General features: G+C 38.0%; 2 protein-coding genes across 2 annotated transcripts; one reads left to right on the top strand and one right to left on the bottom strand.

The window, feature by feature from the left end:
* The first annotated feature begins 1,394 nt into the window (after nucleotides 1-1,394).
* On the top strand, nucleotides 1,395-9,872 carry LOC129365929 (phospholipid phosphatase 1-like). Its single transcript, XM_055039479.1, has 6 exons — nucleotides 1,395-1,820; nucleotides 4,623-4,774; nucleotides 4,854-5,134; nucleotides 7,530-7,587; nucleotides 8,381-8,557; nucleotides 9,211-9,872. The coding sequence occupies exons 1-6, from the start codon at nucleotides 1,766-1,768 to the stop codon at nucleotides 9,334-9,336; spliced, it is 849 nt and encodes a 282-aa protein (XP_054895454.1). The 5' UTR covers nucleotides 1,395-1,765; the 3' UTR covers nucleotides 9,337-9,872.
* Nucleotides 9,873-12,305: 2,433 nt separating this feature from the next.
* LOC129365928 (ATP synthase subunit alpha, mitochondrial-like) lies at nucleotides 12,306-18,759 on the bottom strand. The gene is made up of 11 exons (XM_055039478.1): nucleotides 18,618-18,759; nucleotides 18,087-18,162; nucleotides 16,672-16,841; nucleotides 16,345-16,518; nucleotides 15,493-15,659; nucleotides 15,115-15,415; nucleotides 14,162-14,386; nucleotides 13,965-14,072; nucleotides 13,736-13,880; nucleotides 12,873-13,023; nucleotides 12,306-12,803 (listed from the first exon to the last, which is right to left on the bottom strand). Exons 1-11 carry the CDS (start codon nucleotides 18,675-18,677, stop codon nucleotides 12,725-12,727), a joined length of 1,656 nt encoding a protein of 551 aa, XP_054895453.1. The 5' UTR covers nucleotides 18,678-18,759; the 3' UTR covers nucleotides 12,306-12,724.
* Nucleotides 18,760-19,343: the final 584 nt, after the last annotated feature.

Genomic DNA, 19,343 nt, shown 5'->3' with positions numbered 1-19,343 from the left:
AGTTTTTTTTTTAAATTCAAGCTAATGATAAATCAAAATAAGATTTTTGGGAGAAAAAAGTATTTTACTATTTTTGAATATTCATGGAAAAACGCAGTATTGAAAAAGACACAATGTCCACTTTATAAAGCATCATTAGAATATTATTAAAATATGAACTTTTAAATAACATAACATTTTTTCTGAAACATTTAAAATCTATAAGAATATTTTTTAAAACTGCTCCGATCTATTTTGAGGTAAAACAACGGAGACAAATATCTGATCAACATGTTTCGGTGAATCTGTTGACGGCTTAGTTCCGGTCTGAGACGCAATCAGCGAGGTGGAGGGAGGAGCACACCTGCATCAGCCGACTGCTGACGTAGCAGTAAGGCTGCCATCTGATTGGCTGCGTTGCCTTCAAGTGCAGCTCGGAAATTCAAGGACAAGAACGGAGACGCTCCCATGAGGGCGTTGAACTGAAAACTTTGTAAACATCATCTGATTGTGTGAAAATAGAGATTATTGTAATATTTTTGAGTGAATATGGATTTAAAATGCTCTTTTGGTTCAGCGGCTGAAATAAGATGTATATGTAATAAGCCTATATTGAAACATATTACAATGGATACATTTCCAAAAAAAATAATTAAATCACAAAATTAATGTACTTAATTATATAGAAACATAAAATTAGAATGTTTTCTATCAGTATATATTATAAGAAAGTGTAATGGAAGACAAGTATGTAAAGTATATTACCATAATTCAGGTGTGCTATCCATGTTGAATATAAATTATTAAAAAATTGAACACCAAATATTTTATTTCACCGGAGTGAAACCTACGGAAATGTCATAAAATGTTAATTTGTGAAACACCAATATCATATTCAGCGGTATACTTGAGCACATTTATTTGAGTATCTTTTTTGGGCAACAAAAGCAAACTTTTAAACTTTGTTCACATCTTTTATTTTCACTTGAGTGATATTATGAAGTATTGCTTTTGTAATTAGGCCTACTTCTTGTTGTTATTTTCTGGATACCCGAGCCACTGCCGGTGATTTCACAGACTGAAGAACGAACATAATTTCACCAAATCAGACACAGAAACTCACCTAATGTTGAAGCAAGACTTCCTGATTCCACTCAAGATTTTTTTCTGGTTTTTTTTTTCTACCAGCGGTGCTATTTGGAGATTAAGAATATATCGTAAACATTGCATATTGTCCATGGGGTTATTTTACTCTGTTCTAGAGTAAGTGATAATTTCATCAGCAAACATTTAAAGTTTATTTCTAAGTAAATTGTGGCACTTCTGGACCTCTATAGCCACTGCTGCATTTTTTTTTCTTGCGTAAACACCGGTGATCGAAGTTTCCGAGCTTCCCCTGAAGGCATCGCTAATCAAAGCGCTCCGGGGGTGAATGTGTCATCCGCTGACAGGAGGATATTTTCTGATGAGCAGAAGGAATCCCGCTGAGTAATGATGGTCGGTGAGCAGCAGGAAGGGTGAGCGGCTGTCTGCTGCTGTGTTAGTTTTCATCTATTTATTTAGTTCTAGTTTTAGTTTCGCCTTCTGTTCGGATTTGGTTTTCCCTCCCCACCCGGCGGTAGACTCGGAGCGGCTCCAGAGACAATGACCGCGCTGTGTTTCCACTGCGTGTCCGAATAGAGACGCGACGCGACGCGACGCGACGGCAGAAAGGCTGCGCCTCGTCTCTCCTCCTGAAAGCAGCAGGAAACTTTTCACTGGAGACACAAACCCGAAAGCAGCGAAGATGTTTGAAGCCTCGGGAATCCCTGTCATCCTGGACGTTGTTTGCTTTGTCCTCGGTAGGTAAACCTGTTTTTTTTTTTGTTTTTTTTTGTTTGTTTTTCTGTCTGCGACATTTTTAAAGCTTCAGAACTGGAGGAGGAATTCAGCGTGAGGTTATTTGCATGAATGCTATTTGTACACTCAGAGGAAGGTTTGAGGTTTCAGCAGTCAGATGGAAAAAGTTCCACCCTGCATGTTTTCATTCATCTCCCCCACCACCTCACTCATTAATCTGTTTTTTAGCTGCATGAGTGGAAAAGAATCAGAGAAAAAGCATGCTGTAAAACTAGATGTAGAGATGAAACTAATAAGCCTTTGCAGATTCTGATCTCTTTTCGTGAGATCAGGGTTTCAGAAATGTAGAAAGTTTTCCCTGAGGATATTCCTCATTGCTTAGTCACTGTCTTGTGGTTGGCTGCTGATTGCTCTCTATTCCTCATTTTTTCCACAAGCAGACACAGGACCATCTCCTTTTACATTTGCCTTGTGTTTACAGAACAGGACACTTTGTTCTGTAATTATTATGATTCTTGTAAAATCCAGTAAGAAACCAAAGCAAAAATTTGTAAAAATTCTGCGTTTTATGTCTTGAATGTATTTTATAGAGATTTTAAGAAAATTGGTGCCTAATTATAAAGTGGGAAGTAAGAGTTTTATACAAGTAAACATTTGAATGGTCATGTGCGCCATTTCATTTTGATGAATATAGTCAAGAGGAACATTTGCTTTAAGAAGTCATTCAACCAGAAAAACGTGATTTAATCCCTGCATAATCCAGCTGATCTGGTTTTTTATCATGAAGAAACACAGTTGACATGTCAGATTTAAAGCTAATTCAACTTTCAACTGAACATCCCTACAAACTAAACAAAGAGATATTGTCTTTTCATGTCTTCATCTGATAAAGGTTTTCTGTGAATAAATGACAAAACTAAATATTTCACCCATGTTTACGTGTGGAGTCAATTTTGGCTAATTACAAAGAAAGTCTGATCTTCATCATTTTAAGTAACTAAAGAGTCAATCTCGTAATGGCGCTGGCTGCTTCTACAAAAGAACAAACAGAAATGCATAATCCCATAAGCTTGTGCAGATCTCCTTGCAGATGGAGCAATTTGGGCGGCAGTGACGGTTAGCCTGAAAACATCCACACTTGGAGAAATGCCTGATGTCAGAGTTTTCAGTTTCCTAAATCAGATAAAACGGACTCAGATAAAACAGAAGAGTATGATGCATGTTGGAGCATGTGCTCGAGACGGATCACACATCCTGGGTCTCATCCTGCCCCTTCACTCGGTGCGTCTTCGTGGTTGTTGCACATCGGTTACAAAATTGTTTAGCTGTAATCAACCTCTGGCTGTGTTCTTCAGTTGTTGTGAAACGACTAGTAAATCTGCTCCTGCCTTCCTGTTGGCGTCACAAGCAGTGATGGAGCTGAACGTGTGGTCACAAGCTGTCTCACAGTGCCTGCAGCAGAAAGTGGTGCTGCAGTTTAAAAATGAGCTTTAATTGTTCTCTGACGAAGCGGATAAAGTTGGGTGACCTGAAACATTGCAAACTTCCTGTTTGGCAGCAAAGGCTTAATGAAAAGAACAGTGTGAAATAAAGACTTCATGTAAAGCTTGGATTATGGGATATCGAGCTGTCAAAGTTTGAGTTTGTTCAAATATGGCAACATCTGAAAAAGACTATTTTGATTCAAAATGCTTGACTCCCTGTTTTGTTTAGGACATTTAAATTATGATGCATCTTTCAGCAGGTTTTGAAGGTGAAACTACTTGAGCTGCAGTTTAATCTAATTCAATTCAGTTTATTTATATAACGCCAAATTCACAATAAATGTCGTCTTGAAATAATTTCAGTTCAATCACACAAACCTTCCATTTTATCCTTGTAATCAAAGAATAAGCTCAGTTAAGTATTCAAACTGGCTTAAAAAGTTTCTGAGGAAACCAAGCAGATTGGATCCAGTCTCTCCTCCTTGACGAGAACGTAGGAATCTCTCAAACTGAGCATGCATGTAGCGACAGTGGAGAGAAAGAACTCCCCTTTAGCAGGAAGAAACCTCCAGCAGAACCAGAACCTGGCTCAGTAGGATCGGCCGACTGGGGTTTGAGAAGACGCACAAAAAAGAAAGAAGTGAATCGATAAAGGATTATTTTGATGATCATGAAAGAAACAAATCGACAGCCGATGAGAAAGAACAAGTTTAGATGGCACCGCTTTCCCACTGTTAAAGTACAAAACAGCTTTGGAAAAAATGAAGAAGCCACTGCATTGAACCCCATTGAAAAGCTCCTGGTTATTCCATAAAAACATAAATTTCTGCACTCTTCCTGAGTTAGAACATTAGAATTGTTGTTTCTAATTGAATATGAACTTGTATATATATATTTTGCATTATTTGAGGTCTGAAAGCACTGCGTATTGTTTTTTTTTCTCCGTTATTTTGACCATTTCTCATTTTATGCAAATAAATACTAAATATTTGCTTGGAATTTCAGAGACATGTTGCCAGTAGATCATAGAATGAAAGAATAATGTTGACTTTACTCAAACATAAACCTCTAAAGAGCAAAAATTAGAGAACTGGTAATTTTGCAGGGTTCTCTTATTTTTTTCCAGAGCTGTATTTTATTTTTCCTAAATTTCCAGCTGTTTTTTGACTGTTTAGTTCAACCAAAAGTCCTGATCATTTATCAGAGGAGCATCGCCTTAAATGCTCAGGACCAATCAGGAAAGTTGATCATCAGTTGGGGGCATTTACAACTTACTAATATCTAACGTCCTGTTCTTTCTCTCTCTTTCGGTCTTCACAGTTGGACTTCCATTTTTCATCCTTACGCCCAGACACAGCCCCTTCAAGCGGGGTTTCTTCTGCAACGATGAGTCCATCAGATTCCCCTACAAAGAGGACACCATATCCTACCAGCTGCTCCTCGGAGTCATGATTCCCTTCACACTCATAGTGGTAAGATGATTTAAAATCTGACTCCTTTTCATGACGTTATGTCTTTCCATCATGGCTTTCTTTTTTTTTCCCATCCTAGCTCCTGTGTGGTGAGTTTCTATCAGTGTACATGTGTCGCATCAAGCACCGGTCATTGAGGAGGAAATGGGCGATGTGCGTCTACAAAGCCGTGGGGAGCTGCGTGTTTGGAGCCGCTGCCAGCCAGTCTCTGACCGACATTGCTAAATACTCCATCGGCCGGCTGCGGCCGTACTTCCTGGCTGTGTGCAAACCGGTGTGGGATCAGATCGACTGTAAAACTGGAGGATACATAGAGAACTTCACCTGCTCTGGAGAAGATTTTGAGGTGACCGAAGCCAGGTGAGGTTCTTTGAATTTAATCTCCTGCGACTAAAAGAGATTGATTAGATTTTAAAGTGGGAAATTTTTCAAATATGAAACAAAGTTTGTTTTGTGATGGGGGGAAATGGCATGGAGAAAACTTTTAAAACTGTAGAGCCTTTATTTTAAATGCTAATTGGTCTTTAGCCTCAATGAATCCAGCTGAGTTCAAATTTCTAACCTCACATTTTTGGGACCAAAAACAATAATTAATGTTTTAATTCTGATTTGATCCTATCATGAATATTTGGATCACCTTAATTTGGTAACTGTGGTGGGAATAAATGTTACAAAATCATATCGTAGGAAATGTTGTGGTCATCATTCGATGAAAATGGTCCACAAATTGAGCTTTAAAGAACCTCGTGTGTGATCTTTACTTATTTTTCCCTCTGAGAACTACACAGCATACAAAATCATCATGTTAATTAAACAAATGTAGTCAGTATGAGATAAAATAGACTTTGAATTCCTTGGAGAAATTGTAATTTGGACATTAACAAATAATGACAGAAATATTCTGATTTAATCTTTGAACACTGTTTGCCTAACAGCCCAAGATACACAAGTCAGAAATGCAGGAATCTGAGTAAATAATCAGTTTCTTCAGTGTTTTCCTGTCAATCACTGAACAGAGATGATCGATGTTTAAAATCTGAAGACTTTATTCACTGGCTGATTGATTGGTGATTATATATACAAAAGAGAAATGGCTGTCAATGGCACCACTAAAATAATACTAGTTTCATTCAGATCTGAGATGGCAGGGATCAGTTTTATTATCCATGGTTATTGGTTACTGTATTAACTTGAGAAGGTGGGAATGTGCCATCATGTTTAGTTATCAGTATCAATTATTCACATTTCTGTCAAAAATGTGTAAAATCCTTAAAATAAATGAACAAGATCAATTTTTTCTCTCTCTACCTGTTTTGACTGTGGTGACGAGATGGACCTGGATAAACCTGGGTTTTGTTTATTCTAGTTGCTTTGAGCTTTAAAATCCTTATTCCAGCTGTAGATATTAGTAGTTTAGACGAGTAATTGTTTTGTCTCTGACATAAAAAAAAAAAACAATACACTCCTACCTCTTTCAAATTAGATTATTTTCTTTCCTATTGCGAAGAGCAGCTGATACGAATCAGCTTCTGTGTGACACTATTGTAAACCAGGGTTTTGAACAGCTACATATTTCTAGCTTAGAGCTACTTAAACACTCCAAGCAACTTAACAGGAATTCAATTGCAAAAAATACTTAGCAATGAATCATTTTATGGGGATTCTCAAGGTGTGGTTATGATGATTTCTCTTTAAAAATACCATTGAACATGTGATTCCCTCCCTTTTCCAAAATGATGAAGTAAACAGCTGAGTGTGAACCATCACATTTTTACACACGTAATGGGGGAAAAAAGCATCTTCTGCGTCACTGAAACCTCAAAGCACCTTTTTATTATGTCCTACTTAGTCATACAGTTGGTTATTTCCAATTATATTTTTAGCAGCTTTACAGATAGATGTGTGAAAGTCATGAGTTCAACAAAATGTTTGAATTTCATGAGAGATTAGACTGTAAACCAAATTTCCTCCCATGAAACAAACTGTTTTCTCATAACTTGACTTATTGCCATATTATGTCGTAACAGTGTGTCCGTTGTGTAAACAACTAGTAAAAAAATCTGCTTAAACAATCTTTGATGCAAATATAAACATAAATTTTCAGTTTTGCCTTAAGAACCTAATTTGAAACATGCTGGATGGTGACGAAGTGGAAGCAGAAAATAAATTACTTTATTACCTTTTCAATGAAAATACAAACATGTTCAAAAGTGGAAATTATGCCGTCTGCATTTTAAGTTGTGATGCAGATGTTGAGAGAAACTTTAGGCAGATCGATCCATGATATTGATACCAAAATATTGATCGGTGTTGGATCAGTAATGGTGTGGTGAGATTAATACTTTAGTTTCATTTTCTGTCTTTAAATTTTTACTTATGGATTGTTTTTTATTGGTGCCTCAAAACAGATTTTGTTTTGCTCCCAAATTAATTAATTTATTTTTTTGCACTCTGTTGAGTAAAACATGTACACAAATCTGTTTTATTTTGTTGACCAATGTTTTTAAAGTATTTTGTTTACACCTACAAACTTTATTCAAATTCTGTGCTCGATATCTCTGCTGGCCAGCTGCCTCTCACACACCTTATCGCTTATCACATCAGGATACAAATATTCAGGTAATCAAGAGTCAGAATCTGAGGACAGCAGCTCATTCTGCTGCGATCCAGATATTATCAGATATGTGCCATAGTTTCATTTTCACTGCGTATTTAAGGAAAAGAGACTAAACTTCAATCTTTTTCTCCTTCATAGATTGTCCTTTTATTCTGGTCACTCATCCTTCTCCATGTACTGCATGCTGTTCCTTGCCGTAAGTACATATAATAAGACAATGTTTGAAATCAGCAGGCACTGCCCCTCACCGAGCAACCCCAGCTGAGCTCCAGAACGTATTTATCAGCTGGTTTTACATCTGGATGCGCTTTACAATGGCTGCTGGAAAAGACAAATGTTTTGTTGTTGACTTTCCGTCCAGAAACCACTTGCTCCATTTTGCTAACGGTGCTGGAGTTTCCTCTTCTGGTTTTTTAAAAACGTACATTTGTGTAATTACACACATGTTTGCAGCCATTTTCACTTGCTAGCTTAAACGTTGAGTTGAAGGACGTGACCAGCCGCAGCTTATTTGGACTTAAAGTGACAAGAAACTCTAAACCGGCTCGGTCTGAAAGGGGCTCACAACAGTCTGAATTGACAAGACTAAAATATCATTGTCTAAGATTGAGTTTGTGCGAAAAATGTAATGACACCCTGACGGCATAAATTACTCATGATGTTGGCTTATGTCATGTGCTGAACTGGTTCTGCTCGGAAAACAATGCAGTACAGATGTCAAGATAATGCACAAAGAAGCTCTCTTTGAATTTGAACATAGCAATCACTTAATGAGATGCCACATTTATCTCATCTGTTCATTTGTGAGATATTCAAACAACCAATGAAACCCTCTGAAGCATAAAAATGTTCACTTTTTTTTATCATGCTTTAAAAAAAGACCAGTAAAATGGCTTCTGGGAACACTTGAATCACAAATATTGATACAGATTGTGGAATCTTTAGAGAAAGGTGTGACTGTACATTTTTCTTTCCTCTGTATCTTTCAGCTGTACCTTCAAGCCAGGATGAGGTCAAAGTGGTCACGGCTTCTGCGTCCCACCCTCCAGTTCTTTCTGGTCGCCACTGCAGTGTATGTGGGTTTGACCCGAGTTTCTGACTACAAACACCACTGGAGTGACGTGTGTGTTGGCCTCTTGCAAGGCGGTTTGGTGGCTGTTTTCACAGTAAGTGTCCCATAAAGTGGCTAAAAGATCATTTGCTGTTGCTTTTTTTTTCTTCTTCTTTTTGTAAATACAGTCATTTTTTTCTTTCTCATGCCCATGTAATATTTCACACACTCGTTCACTTAAATTAGTATTTTTGACACCGTCTGAAATTGCTGACACCGAAGAAGGTCAATGTTTTCTTTTTTGCTTGTTTTTTTTTTTTTTTTTTTTTTAGCAGTAGCTAATTTACATCAGCGATCATTCATCAATAACATCGAGCCTAAAACCATAGTACTGTAACCGATTGTTGTAGTGTTTGTGTGGGAAATATTTGGGTGTTTTTTGATTATTTTTTTTTTGGTGTTGAATCCTGCAACATAAAGTGGCATTGTTGTCAATTGCTGTAGAAACGAGTCAATGTGTCGTGTAGCAGATATAGAGAGTGAAAAAACCAGTGGTTTTGAGTTGTACTTTAACGGTTTTTACCTTTTCTGTGGCGCACTGCACTAAATTAGTAATCCCTACATCTCCAGGTTTCATTGAGTTACCGTTATGGCTTGCATGTAAAAAAAAAAAAAAAAAAGATCCATCAAACAGGTATGGTCGACTTGGATTATTCTAATCTCTTGACATTTCAGTCAAAATATTGTCATCTTGTCTGTCTTCTGCAGGTCTTCTGTGTCGCCAGCTTCTTTTCACTGCCAGTGGAACCAGTGGTATCGCAGGCGGACGAGATCCGTCACTCCAATTCACAGGAAAATCCCAACAATAGTAACCACTATGGCACCACTGAATGACTCCGCTGCCTCAGAGACTCTGCTCTGCTCAGCCTCAGTCGCAAAAGAACCTCAGAGTCCTAAAACCCATAAATAAACAGCAAGCCTTATACTTTACCTGCTGCCTGTTGGGGCGCACAAGCTTTACCTATTTGGTGCCATTTGCTGCAGCCTGCAGGCGTTAGCTGCTACCTGGCGTAGCTTCAGATACAGGCGCACTGCGCAGGACACTGGTAGCACATGCTTGTGTGATTTGCCACCTTGAATGAAAATTCCTTTTTTTTTTTTTATAAAGAACATATTGAGCCTCTGTATTCACGCTGCAAGCAGGCTTGTTGAGATATGGTGGTTATGTGCTTCAGGAAACCAAGGCTGTTATAAACAGAAACTGAACTCAAAAATAAAATATTTTATATTGATTATTGCCTTAGTTTCAAGCTGCTGCCTGCTGTCAGCTTCCAGGTGTAATTTTCTATATTTAAATACAATATTTTTCTGGGTAATTGTGTGAAATTATTTTTGTTCAGAAGTTTTAAAATAAAGGAGGGGGAAAAGCCTTTTTGCTACCTTTGTGTTTTGTTTTAATCTGTGGAAAATATAAAAGTAAAAAAATTGCAGAAAAAAATTATTATTCCTGTGTAAGTAGACTGTAATGCAAATTAGGGAAAAACTGTCTTTTGTTTTAATATCATTAATAATTTACTCAAATACTTTATGTTGCAGGCATTTAGGTTTTTAAGAATCCTAGTGCATGAGAATGAAGACTCCCTGTTTGTGTCGAGTCAGCGTGATTAACCCAAACACTGAAAGTAGTATTAAAACTAACATTTTAGCTCACTTTTATATATCTGTTTGTGAGTGTTAATACTGTCAGATTGTTACTTTTGGTATTTCCCCACAGATTCTGTTCAAGAACTGAAGACAAATTGCCAAACAAAACACCACTAAATCCCATAGAAATTTTATTGTCTGCTTTTTTTTTTCCATTTGTAAGACCTGATTATAATGAACTAATGAGGTTCATAATTCAATCAAATTTTATTTGTATAGCACATTTCAGCAGCAAGGCATTTCAAAGTGATTTACATAAACAAAGTCATGCAACATAGAATCAATAATCAAAAACTACATTAAGTCAACAATGCAAATAAAACATTTTCAATATGTAGGTACAATTGCAGCACTTTCAGCCAATAATCATTAAATCTGTAATCGATTACGTGTCGAATCCAACTCTTAACAGGTGCATCTTTAGTCGAGATTTAAAGGCAGTCAGTGTTTCAACTGTTTTACAGTTTTCTGGAAGTTTGTTCCAAATTTGTGGTGCTTGGATGCTGAATGGTGCTAATTGAAATCACTCAGTCACTTTCTGTCTGCTTGGACCACACAAACCAACAGCAAACTTAAAATACCAGTTTGAGTAAAAACATTACGCTGAGGATCAGCTTTCCTTTCCAACACCACTCAACCCTTGAAAACTTGCCCATGTCTTCTGACCTGTCATTGTTTTATTGTCTGTGTGTCAGCAGCATAGAGCTCGCTCTAATTGTCACGCCAACAATAGTCCTCAGTGAAAGCAGCTCCACTCTGTCACATGTCTGACTTTATCCCACCAGGCAGCCATGCAGCTGGAGAAATGCACGACTCAAACCTTCTCGCGTTACATTTCACGTGAACCAACAGAAAGAAGAACAGAGTTCTTTCATTTTGGAGGACACAGCCAGACCACAGGGAGGAAGTGAGAACATATCAGCAGAATCGCTGAGAATGGAGAAATATTTAGTAGTATGGCTCGGGGTCCATTTGAGGCACCCAGAAAATTCAGGAAAGGAGCAAATCTGACCTGCACGCGCATTTTATTGATACCATTTTTATCTTATAAGGCAGGAATGTCAAAATCATTTTTGTTACGGGCCTCATCAAGTTGATTAATGTTCTCAAAGGGCCTTTAGTGACAGAACATGATACTGACAAAAATAAAAACTGAATTGATTTGACTGATGAAAATAACATTGAACCACACAACTCTTACATTACAATTTTATCTGTTCTTATCTCCAGAAAGCAAAGGGCCACACATATAGCTAGTGGGCCAGATTTGGCCCACAGGGCTTGAGTTTTAAACGTGCTAAAAGGTGACATTTTCACAGAAAAAAATCCAAAAGTGACAAAAAATATTAACTTTTTTTTCCAATTTTATTAACCAAGTTTCTGTATTCATTTTAATTTCTTAGTAGAACCACAAACTGATCTGGAAACTTCAAAGCAGACTTTGGTAAGTCTCTTATAATCTCTGTAGAGCTGTAAGGCCCCCTACTGGCCATATTTGAGACTGCATAGGAAGCGTTCAGCACAAGATTTTAAAGACTACAGAAAAAACAAGTTGACCGGAGAACGTGACTTTATTTCATGTGCTTTTATTTAACTCGAAATAGCTTCTTGAAGTAACAAGAACAAGACCTCATTCAACTCAGGGAACGTAATGCGTCACATTTGATTTGTTGTCTAGATATTCCTGGTCTGATTTATTTCTAAAGGTTCTGTTGAAGAAAAGTGAATTAAAGCAGAAGAATCCAGTTTGAGATGATCTGGGCTGAACATCAGCTTCTGGTTATTATCAGCATAAAATATTAAAGTTTTGAAGAATTGAAAACTAACATTTTATGTATTTATATTATTTTCCATAAACTTGTGTTTATGGGAAATAAAACTATAACTACTAATGACAATGAACCTGTGATGCAACATGGATCATGTTAAATATCCATTGCTCTTCATCTCTATCTAGATGCCTAAGAGTCTTTTGAATGGCTTGGAATCTTTTTTTTTTTTTGCTTTTGCAGAAACCAACAGACTAAATGTACCTAACAAAGTGGCCAGTAAATGCCTCTTTCTTAAATACAGCTTTCAGCCAAATAAAATAAAAATCCGCATTTAAAAATCTAGATCAACATTTGATAAAGCCTGGAAACAAAAGACAGGACAATAAATATTTTGTGACAGCGTCACGGCATTTATTACTACGGTATCAAACATTTTTTACCCCTTTACTCCATCCACAGGCCAACTGGGGGGGCTACAGCTCAATCATAGTAAAACCAGTGAAGAACGGGTTCAGTCAAAATTAATTTAAACCCTCTCATCTGGTCTGATGAATATATTTCTAACTTATTACAGTTAACATGTTTTATGAATGTAGAACACCAGAAACAAAATGTTCAGAATCGCATGTTGCAGTCAAGAACCAGAAGAGCCGCACAGCAGAGCAGGAAGGGAGGGAATGAGGGCTGTAAAATTTTATTTGGAGAAATCTGTACATGGAGGTTTTGGCCTTCAGTGTGTTCACATGTATACGCATTATGAGGACACAGATAAGATGCTCACTGAGGATCAGGAGAAGTACAATCCGTTACTCAAAACTGGACAGGAAGTTCAGTACAATCTGCTTCAGTTTAGCATCTGATGCCTCTGAGATCTTTCCATCAGCCCTGGAAGAAAAAATAAAGAATTAATATTTGAAATGTGCCAATCTATACAACAGAGAAGCTTTGCCTTACTTGATTGCAGAGAGCAGGTCCTGCTGCTGGCTGAGGATGTGCTGCAGGAACGCCTTCTCAAACTTTGTGATCTTGCTGGGCTCCATCTTGTCCAGGTGTCCTCTGACGCCGGCGTAGATGACCGCTACCTGCTCCTCAATGGCCATGGGGGCTGCAGGAGAGGCAGGTACACCAGTATTTAATTGTATTATTTTGAATTTGTCATTTTAGCTCTATTTTACACAACAAAAACACTGGGGCTGCAACTAATTAGTCATTGATTGATCCGATTAAAAGAAATTGGCACATTTGATTTTTCACTTAAACACTTGACACTGTACAGTCGAAATGCAAAATGTTTATATTTTTTCTACAGTTTTGCCTTAATTATAGGAATAAATGTATTTCTTATTAAATTGGATTTTTCTGAGTATGTACATTCCAGTTAATCGATTACCAAATTAGTAAATTCCAATTAGTGAAATTAATCATTTCAGCTCTGGGGGGGAGGGGGGGGTTCCACTTAGTAACCGTTTTAAATAAAACAGTTTTTACACAACTTAACTTTTAATCAGCTACTCTGACAGAAAACGTTTCTCACAGGAAGTTTATTAGTGGTAAATCACAGCTGTCTCAGTTAATCATGGCAATCGGTTTGTGTAATTATCTGCCCATTGCAAACAGGAAGACTTAACGGTCCAATAGGAAGTGTTTACATAAACCCTGGTGGAGACATGAGTCATCTTAGGACAGCAGGTCTACGTCCAATTTGGCCTCTGGATTCAACTCATCTAGATTTACAGCAAATGAAGAAGCCAAGAGTGCCATCTACTCAGGTAAGATATTGTTTATCATGTTCCGGATCCTGACTCAGCAACACTCACAGTACTGTCCCTGCTTCAGCAGCTCGGTGAGCCTGACCCCTCTGTTGAGCAGCTGCTGGGTGGCGGCGTCCAGGTCAGAACCGAACTGAGCGAAGGCAGCCACCTCACGGTACTGAGCCAACTCCAGCTTCATGGTACCAGCCACCTACAGGGAAGTCAGACTGGATTTATTGGGTTCAACTCTCCTGAAACATCATGAGGGTAAATTGTAAACTTAGACTGGACAGACCTGCTTCATGGCTCTGGTCTGGGCAGCAGAACCCACTCTGGACACAGACAGACCCACGTTGATGGCTGGACGGATACCCTTGTAGAACAGCTCAGTCTCCAAGAAGATCTGCAGCAACAAACAAAAGGACAAAACTGAATTAACCACTGCATAAAGAGACCATTTACTGAATATTCTTAATATAAAACAATACGAACCTGTCCATCTGTGATGGAGATCACATTTGTGGGGATGTAGGCAGACACGTCTCCGGCCTGGGTCTCGATGACGGGCAGCGCGGTGAGGGAGCCGCCTCCAAAGTTGTCGTTCATCTTGGCTGCTCTCTCCAGCAGACGGGAGTGCAGGTAGAAGACGTCGCCAGGGTACGCCTCACGACCTGGAGGGCGGCGCAGCAGCAGAGACATCTGACGGTAGGCAACAGCCTGGTGGGAGAAACCAGGAGAAAATCAGTCCATTTGCTCTTAAGGCTGAGTGATAAATCCGTTTGGGTTTTTGAAGATTTCATTTTTGGGAAACGTAGATTTTTTCCCCTCCCTCCAACAAAGCAGTTCTTGGGTTTCCATAGTTCAGAGTGATGTTGAAACACCTAAAGTCTGCCATCAATCCAGGTTAACTAAATAGAATATTAGGGCCAGGACACAATTCATTTTTAATCATCAGAATAATTAAAAATTCTACCAGAATAAAGTTTTAATTTTAGGTAAATAAATTAGTGCTTCATTTTCACCAAATCACTAAAATGATAAAAAAAATTTAAATGAGGAATATTGAGCATTTTGTTAAGTTACAGATAATACATAACAGAAATATTTAATCTTTTATCACATCTTCGACTTTGAAACAGTCATATAAACAACTTGTCTACGCCAAAGAACGATCTACATGGACTGAACTGATTGCATCAGATCCTGATAACTCAAAAGCTTTTCCCATTTTTACCCCCACTTAATTTCAAGATTTTTTTTTTGGGTAACATTGCATATTCATTCTGTTAATATTAGAAGTATATTCTTGTAGTTAAACAAAAAAAAATCTCATAGCCTGGCTCTGATATGCTGTTGTACAACACAGAAGAGATCATTGTAATAAAAGCCACTTTTGAAAATATTCTGTCAAATTAAGCGATAATCTCCTCCACATTTGAACTCGCCTGCTTGGACAGATCGTCGTAGATGATCAGGGCGTGTTTGCCGTTGTCTCTGAAGTATTCTCCCATGGAGCAGCCGGAGTAAGGAGCGAGGTACTGCAGCGGAGCGGCATCAGAGGCGGTGGCGGACACAACGATGGTGTACTTCATGGCATCAGCGTCAGTCAGCCTCTTCACCAGCTGAGCCACGGTGGACCTCTTCTGGCCAATAGCAACGTAGATGCAGTACAGCTTCTTCTTCTCATCGGTTCCCTCGTTGAAGCGCTTCTGGTTGATGATGGTGTCGATAGCGATGGCGGTTTTGCTGAAGTGAAAATAAGCAGCGTTTAGAAATATCATTGCATAAATGCGTTTCTCTCAATGAGCTCTGAATGTAGTTACCCAGTCTGCCTGTCTCCGATGATCAGCTCACGCTGGCCACGGCCGATGGGCACCAGGCTGTCCACAGCCTTGATTCCAGTCTGCATCGGCTCCCTCACTGAGATACGGGGGATGATACCCGGAGCCTTCAGACCAACACGCCTGCGGGTCTTTGAGCCCAGAGGACCCTGAGGAAAAGAGAACCATGCTGCTTTTATTTACGCTTCTGTCATAAATTTACACTCGGCCAGAGATCAGAAAATTACTAATTTCTTTTGACTGGCGTGTAAAATACAGGGGAAAAGTAGCTTTCAACTCTTCAAGAAATGAATCAAAAACCCAAGAACTTCCTTGATTCTTTGTCTATGAACATCAATCTTTGAAATACATCCAAGTAAGAGAAAAAAATAAACTCTTACTCTGCTTGGTTAAATACTACAGCAGGATCTGAAGTTATCCATTTTGATTCTTTTGGGACAATTCAAATTTCTTTTAAGAAATCTTATAAAACTTGCTCTACTTTTTATCTGAGATTTTATTATTAGTTTATTTATTTAATCAAATCTGAATTACTTGTCTTGTTGTTGTGTTTGTAATTTTGTTTTTATTACAACAGGTCTCTTTTGAAAATGAGACAACCTGTATAAATGAAGGTCAAATGAAAACAGTTAATTATAAAACTGTTAGGGGAGAAAAAAAAAAAAGCAGAAATTAATCGGTGAATCTCCAAGGTAGAAAAATCTTCAAGATTGAATTCAATTGAATACCAAAACAATCTGCTGCAGAAAATTAATTTAGCTTTGAAACTGATCTACAAATTTTCCATTCAAAGTGTTTTTTATTATTAATTTGTTTTATGAAACTTGAGTTAACCTTTCCATCGATGGCGTTTCCCAGAGCATCCACCACACGGCCCAGCAGCTCCTCGCCCACAGGAACATCCACGATGGCTCCAGTTCTCTTCACAATGTCGCCCTCTTTGATCAGCTTGTCGTTACCAAACACCACCACACCAACGTTGTCAGGCTCCAAGTTCAGAGACATGCCCTACAACGACAAACGTACATATTTAGCATTTTTGCCATTTGGAAGCAATAAGCTTTTTGATTCCTGCTTCTGTTGAATCACAGCTGACCAGATGCAGAAAGCAGCTTTAACAGTTTCTTTTGTTTTTAACAATCAATTTGTTTCTAAACATACTTTGAGTCCAGAGGAGAATTCCACCATCTCTTCAGCCTGGACGTTCCTCAGGCCGTACACTCTGGCGATACCGTCACCGATGGACAGCACACGGCCCGTCTCCTCAAGGTCAGCGGAGGTGTCTGCACCCAGGATCTTCTCCTCCAGGATGGAAGAGACCTCAGCTGTGCCTGTGAATGAATAATTAATATTACAATCGCTTCGTCTAACAATATATGGAAGCACCGATTGGTCCTTCCCAGGCAAGAACAGAGTTCAGGTTTCATTCCAAAGACAAATTCGTTGATCTAAATTATTTTTGGCAACAATTACAATCACATAAGAGAAGCAAAAAAGTGCTTCAGGTTTTTAGGTGGGAGATAGCTTGAATCAAACTAAAGATATTTGCAGAATAATCCCGTTTATGCAGCAAAGCACATGTACTCAACAATCAGAACCAGTCAGGAGAAAAACGATTCTTAGGTCAGTTCAATAGATTTGTGCGTCTTTACTACACTTTAACCTCTTCAAAGTACAGCAAAAATATTGTTTTTGTGTATTAACATCAAGTGCCAAAAAAATGTAAAGGGTTCACTCGGTATGTTATTAATGAGAATACAGGTTATTGCCAATCATTTCAGAATTGAGCTACCACTTTCTTTAAGGGTGCAAAACTGAATGCATTTTTATTTCATGGTATAATATTATGATGTCTTTAATGTATTATAACAGCAATGTACCTTAAGCTGATTAAAAGGATTGTTACAAATGAACATTTATTCCAACTAACTATTCACAAAAAAAAAAAGAAATGTTTTCAATGAAAATGTTGACATAAAATAACATTTTTCTGATTTTATGTCTCCAAATATCATGGAAGAAAATGTATCTTGAATTAGCTTTTAAAACAATGAAGCCTTCATTTTAGAACAACATGCATAACAAAAACTTGGAGTGGTTTCAATACTTCTACTACCTCTGTTCAAGAACACATAGGATTTTCTTTTTTGTGCATCAGTTTTCTTCAAAATCTTGACAGAAAAACCCACATTCAGGAAACGCCTGACCAAAGCACCTCTGTTATTTATACACCAGAATACGCCATAAAATTTGATCTGATCTCAATTATACTTCAAGGTGCGTGAATGTCAAAAGTATCAGAGATCTTGGAATTAATCTTGACAAAACAATACCCATTTTTCTGTATATGATCCAGTTAATCACAGAGGCAAAATTGGCACCTCAAATGTCTTTGTCCATTTCTAGTATCCTGCAAATAATCTCATAAATTTAAGTTGAATACAAGCAAAGCATTTGACAACCACTGTTTATATGAAGAACTTTGTAACAAAACCATGAAGCGTTTCTATAGATATATATGTATTGTTTATTTGAAGAAGACATCATGTTGAAGGACAGAACTGCATTTGTCTCACCTGTCTTCTGCAGCCATGGTCTCTGTGTGTGGATGTGGTTGACCCCCACGCAGGCGGCCGGGAGCGTCTTGGACACCTGCAGTCAAGGACAGGCGGACTTATTAGCTTGTCCAAGAGAAACCTCACATTATTCTGTCGGATATTGGTGGTGAGATTAAAAACCTAAGATATGCGCAGGTTAAACGCTGCGCAGCGGAGAGGGCATGCGCTGTCAGGCTTCCTGACCTTCAAGCGTGGCTGAATGAGCCGTTAGCTCGCTGTTAGCCTGGATGCTAAGTTTAGCCGCTGCAGGACGAAGACCGGGTCTTTGCAAGGACAACTCGACAAAATATGTTCAGCTCAGTAATATTAGCACCACAAGGCTAATCTATTACCGACAGCTGATTTCTTGCGTTTAGATGCGCTTTTATGGATTAGTGTCGTGTAAGCTAGCGGCCTGTACCCTTTACGTTCACAAAGCTCAACAAATAATGTAAAAAATACTTTGTGCTACAGCCACAGTAGCTGTATATTGTTTAGTAAAATACTTACAAATCCAGCTCTCCTGGGCAGGCTCCTGACCAAAGCTGCTGCAACTCTCACGGATAACATTTTGTCGGGTTGCTAATGACCTGTCCTCCAGTAAACGGCTCCGACCTGCCTGAATGTAATGGCTGAATGAACGCTTCTTCTATTTATTGAAGTGATGTCAATTTGTCTGGTTTACTGCTCAGCTATGCCCCCTGCCGTCAATAGACAATGGCCTGCTTCCCTCAAGGAAAATCTGGTATTTCCAGTAATACAATGGAAACATTGGCACAAATAAATTATACAATTATAAAAGGAAAAAAATAATAATCATAAAACACACTTTTACAAATCAAATATTTTCAATATAAAACTACTCATTGTATTTATTTTAGAACTGGTTAATGCTTACAGTGACAGTGAATATTGTTTACTATACATGCACTTAACCTCAAAATAGCAAAACAGTCTCACTCAGAAATTAGTGGCCAGGAATATTTTTCAAGTTGTAGTGATACCAATGTTACTCAAGTAAAAAGTACAGTTTAATAAAAAGTAAACTATTTCCAAAGGTTTACTCAAGATAATGTAACTGAGTGAATATAATTAGTTACTACCCATTTCTGGTAAAATAAAATATATTCTTAGTTGATAATTTTGTGTTGTTAGACACTATATTATGAATTTCTTCATTCAATTCAGTTTTATTTAAATTTATTTAGGTGGTTCCTAATTCACAACAAAATGCAA

Source organism: Poeciliopsis prolifica, unplaced genomic scaffold, assembly GCF_027474105.1.
Source record: "Poeciliopsis prolifica strain line A6 unplaced genomic scaffold, Auburn_PproV2 SCAFFOLD014, whole genome shotgun sequence".
In the NCBI taxonomy this organism is placed as follows: Eukaryota; Metazoa; Chordata; class Actinopteri; order Cyprinodontiformes; family Poeciliidae; genus Poeciliopsis; species Poeciliopsis prolifica.
The sequence above is the reverse complement of the archived record's forward strand: the minus strand, read 5'-3'. Positions and strand labels throughout refer to the sequence as shown.

Coding starts and splice junctions, on each gene's coding strand:
- LOC129365929 (XM_055039479.1), top strand. CDS start 1,766: ATGTTTGAAGCCTCGGGAATCCCTGTCATCCTGGACGTTGTTTGCTTT. Junction 4,775..4,853: donor TTCCCTTCACACTCATAGTG/GTAAGATGATTT, acceptor TTCCCATCCTAG/CTCCTGTGTGGTGAGTTTCT. Junction 7,588..8,380: donor ACTGCATGCTGTTCCTTGCC/GTAAGTACATAT, acceptor TGTATCTTTCAG/CTGTACCTTCAAGCCAGGAT.
- LOC129365928 (XM_055039478.1), bottom strand. CDS start 18,677: ATGTTATCCGTGAGAGTTGCAGCAGCTTTGGTCAGGAGCCTGCCCAGG. Junction 15,660..16,344: donor GAAACGCCATCGATGGAAAG/GTTAACTCAAGT, acceptor TCTTTTCCTCAG/GGTCCTCTGGGCTCAAAGAC. Junction 14,387..15,114: donor ACGACGATCTGTCCAAGCAG/GCGAGTTCAAAT, acceptor TTCTCCCACCAG/GCTGTTGCCTACCGTCAGAT.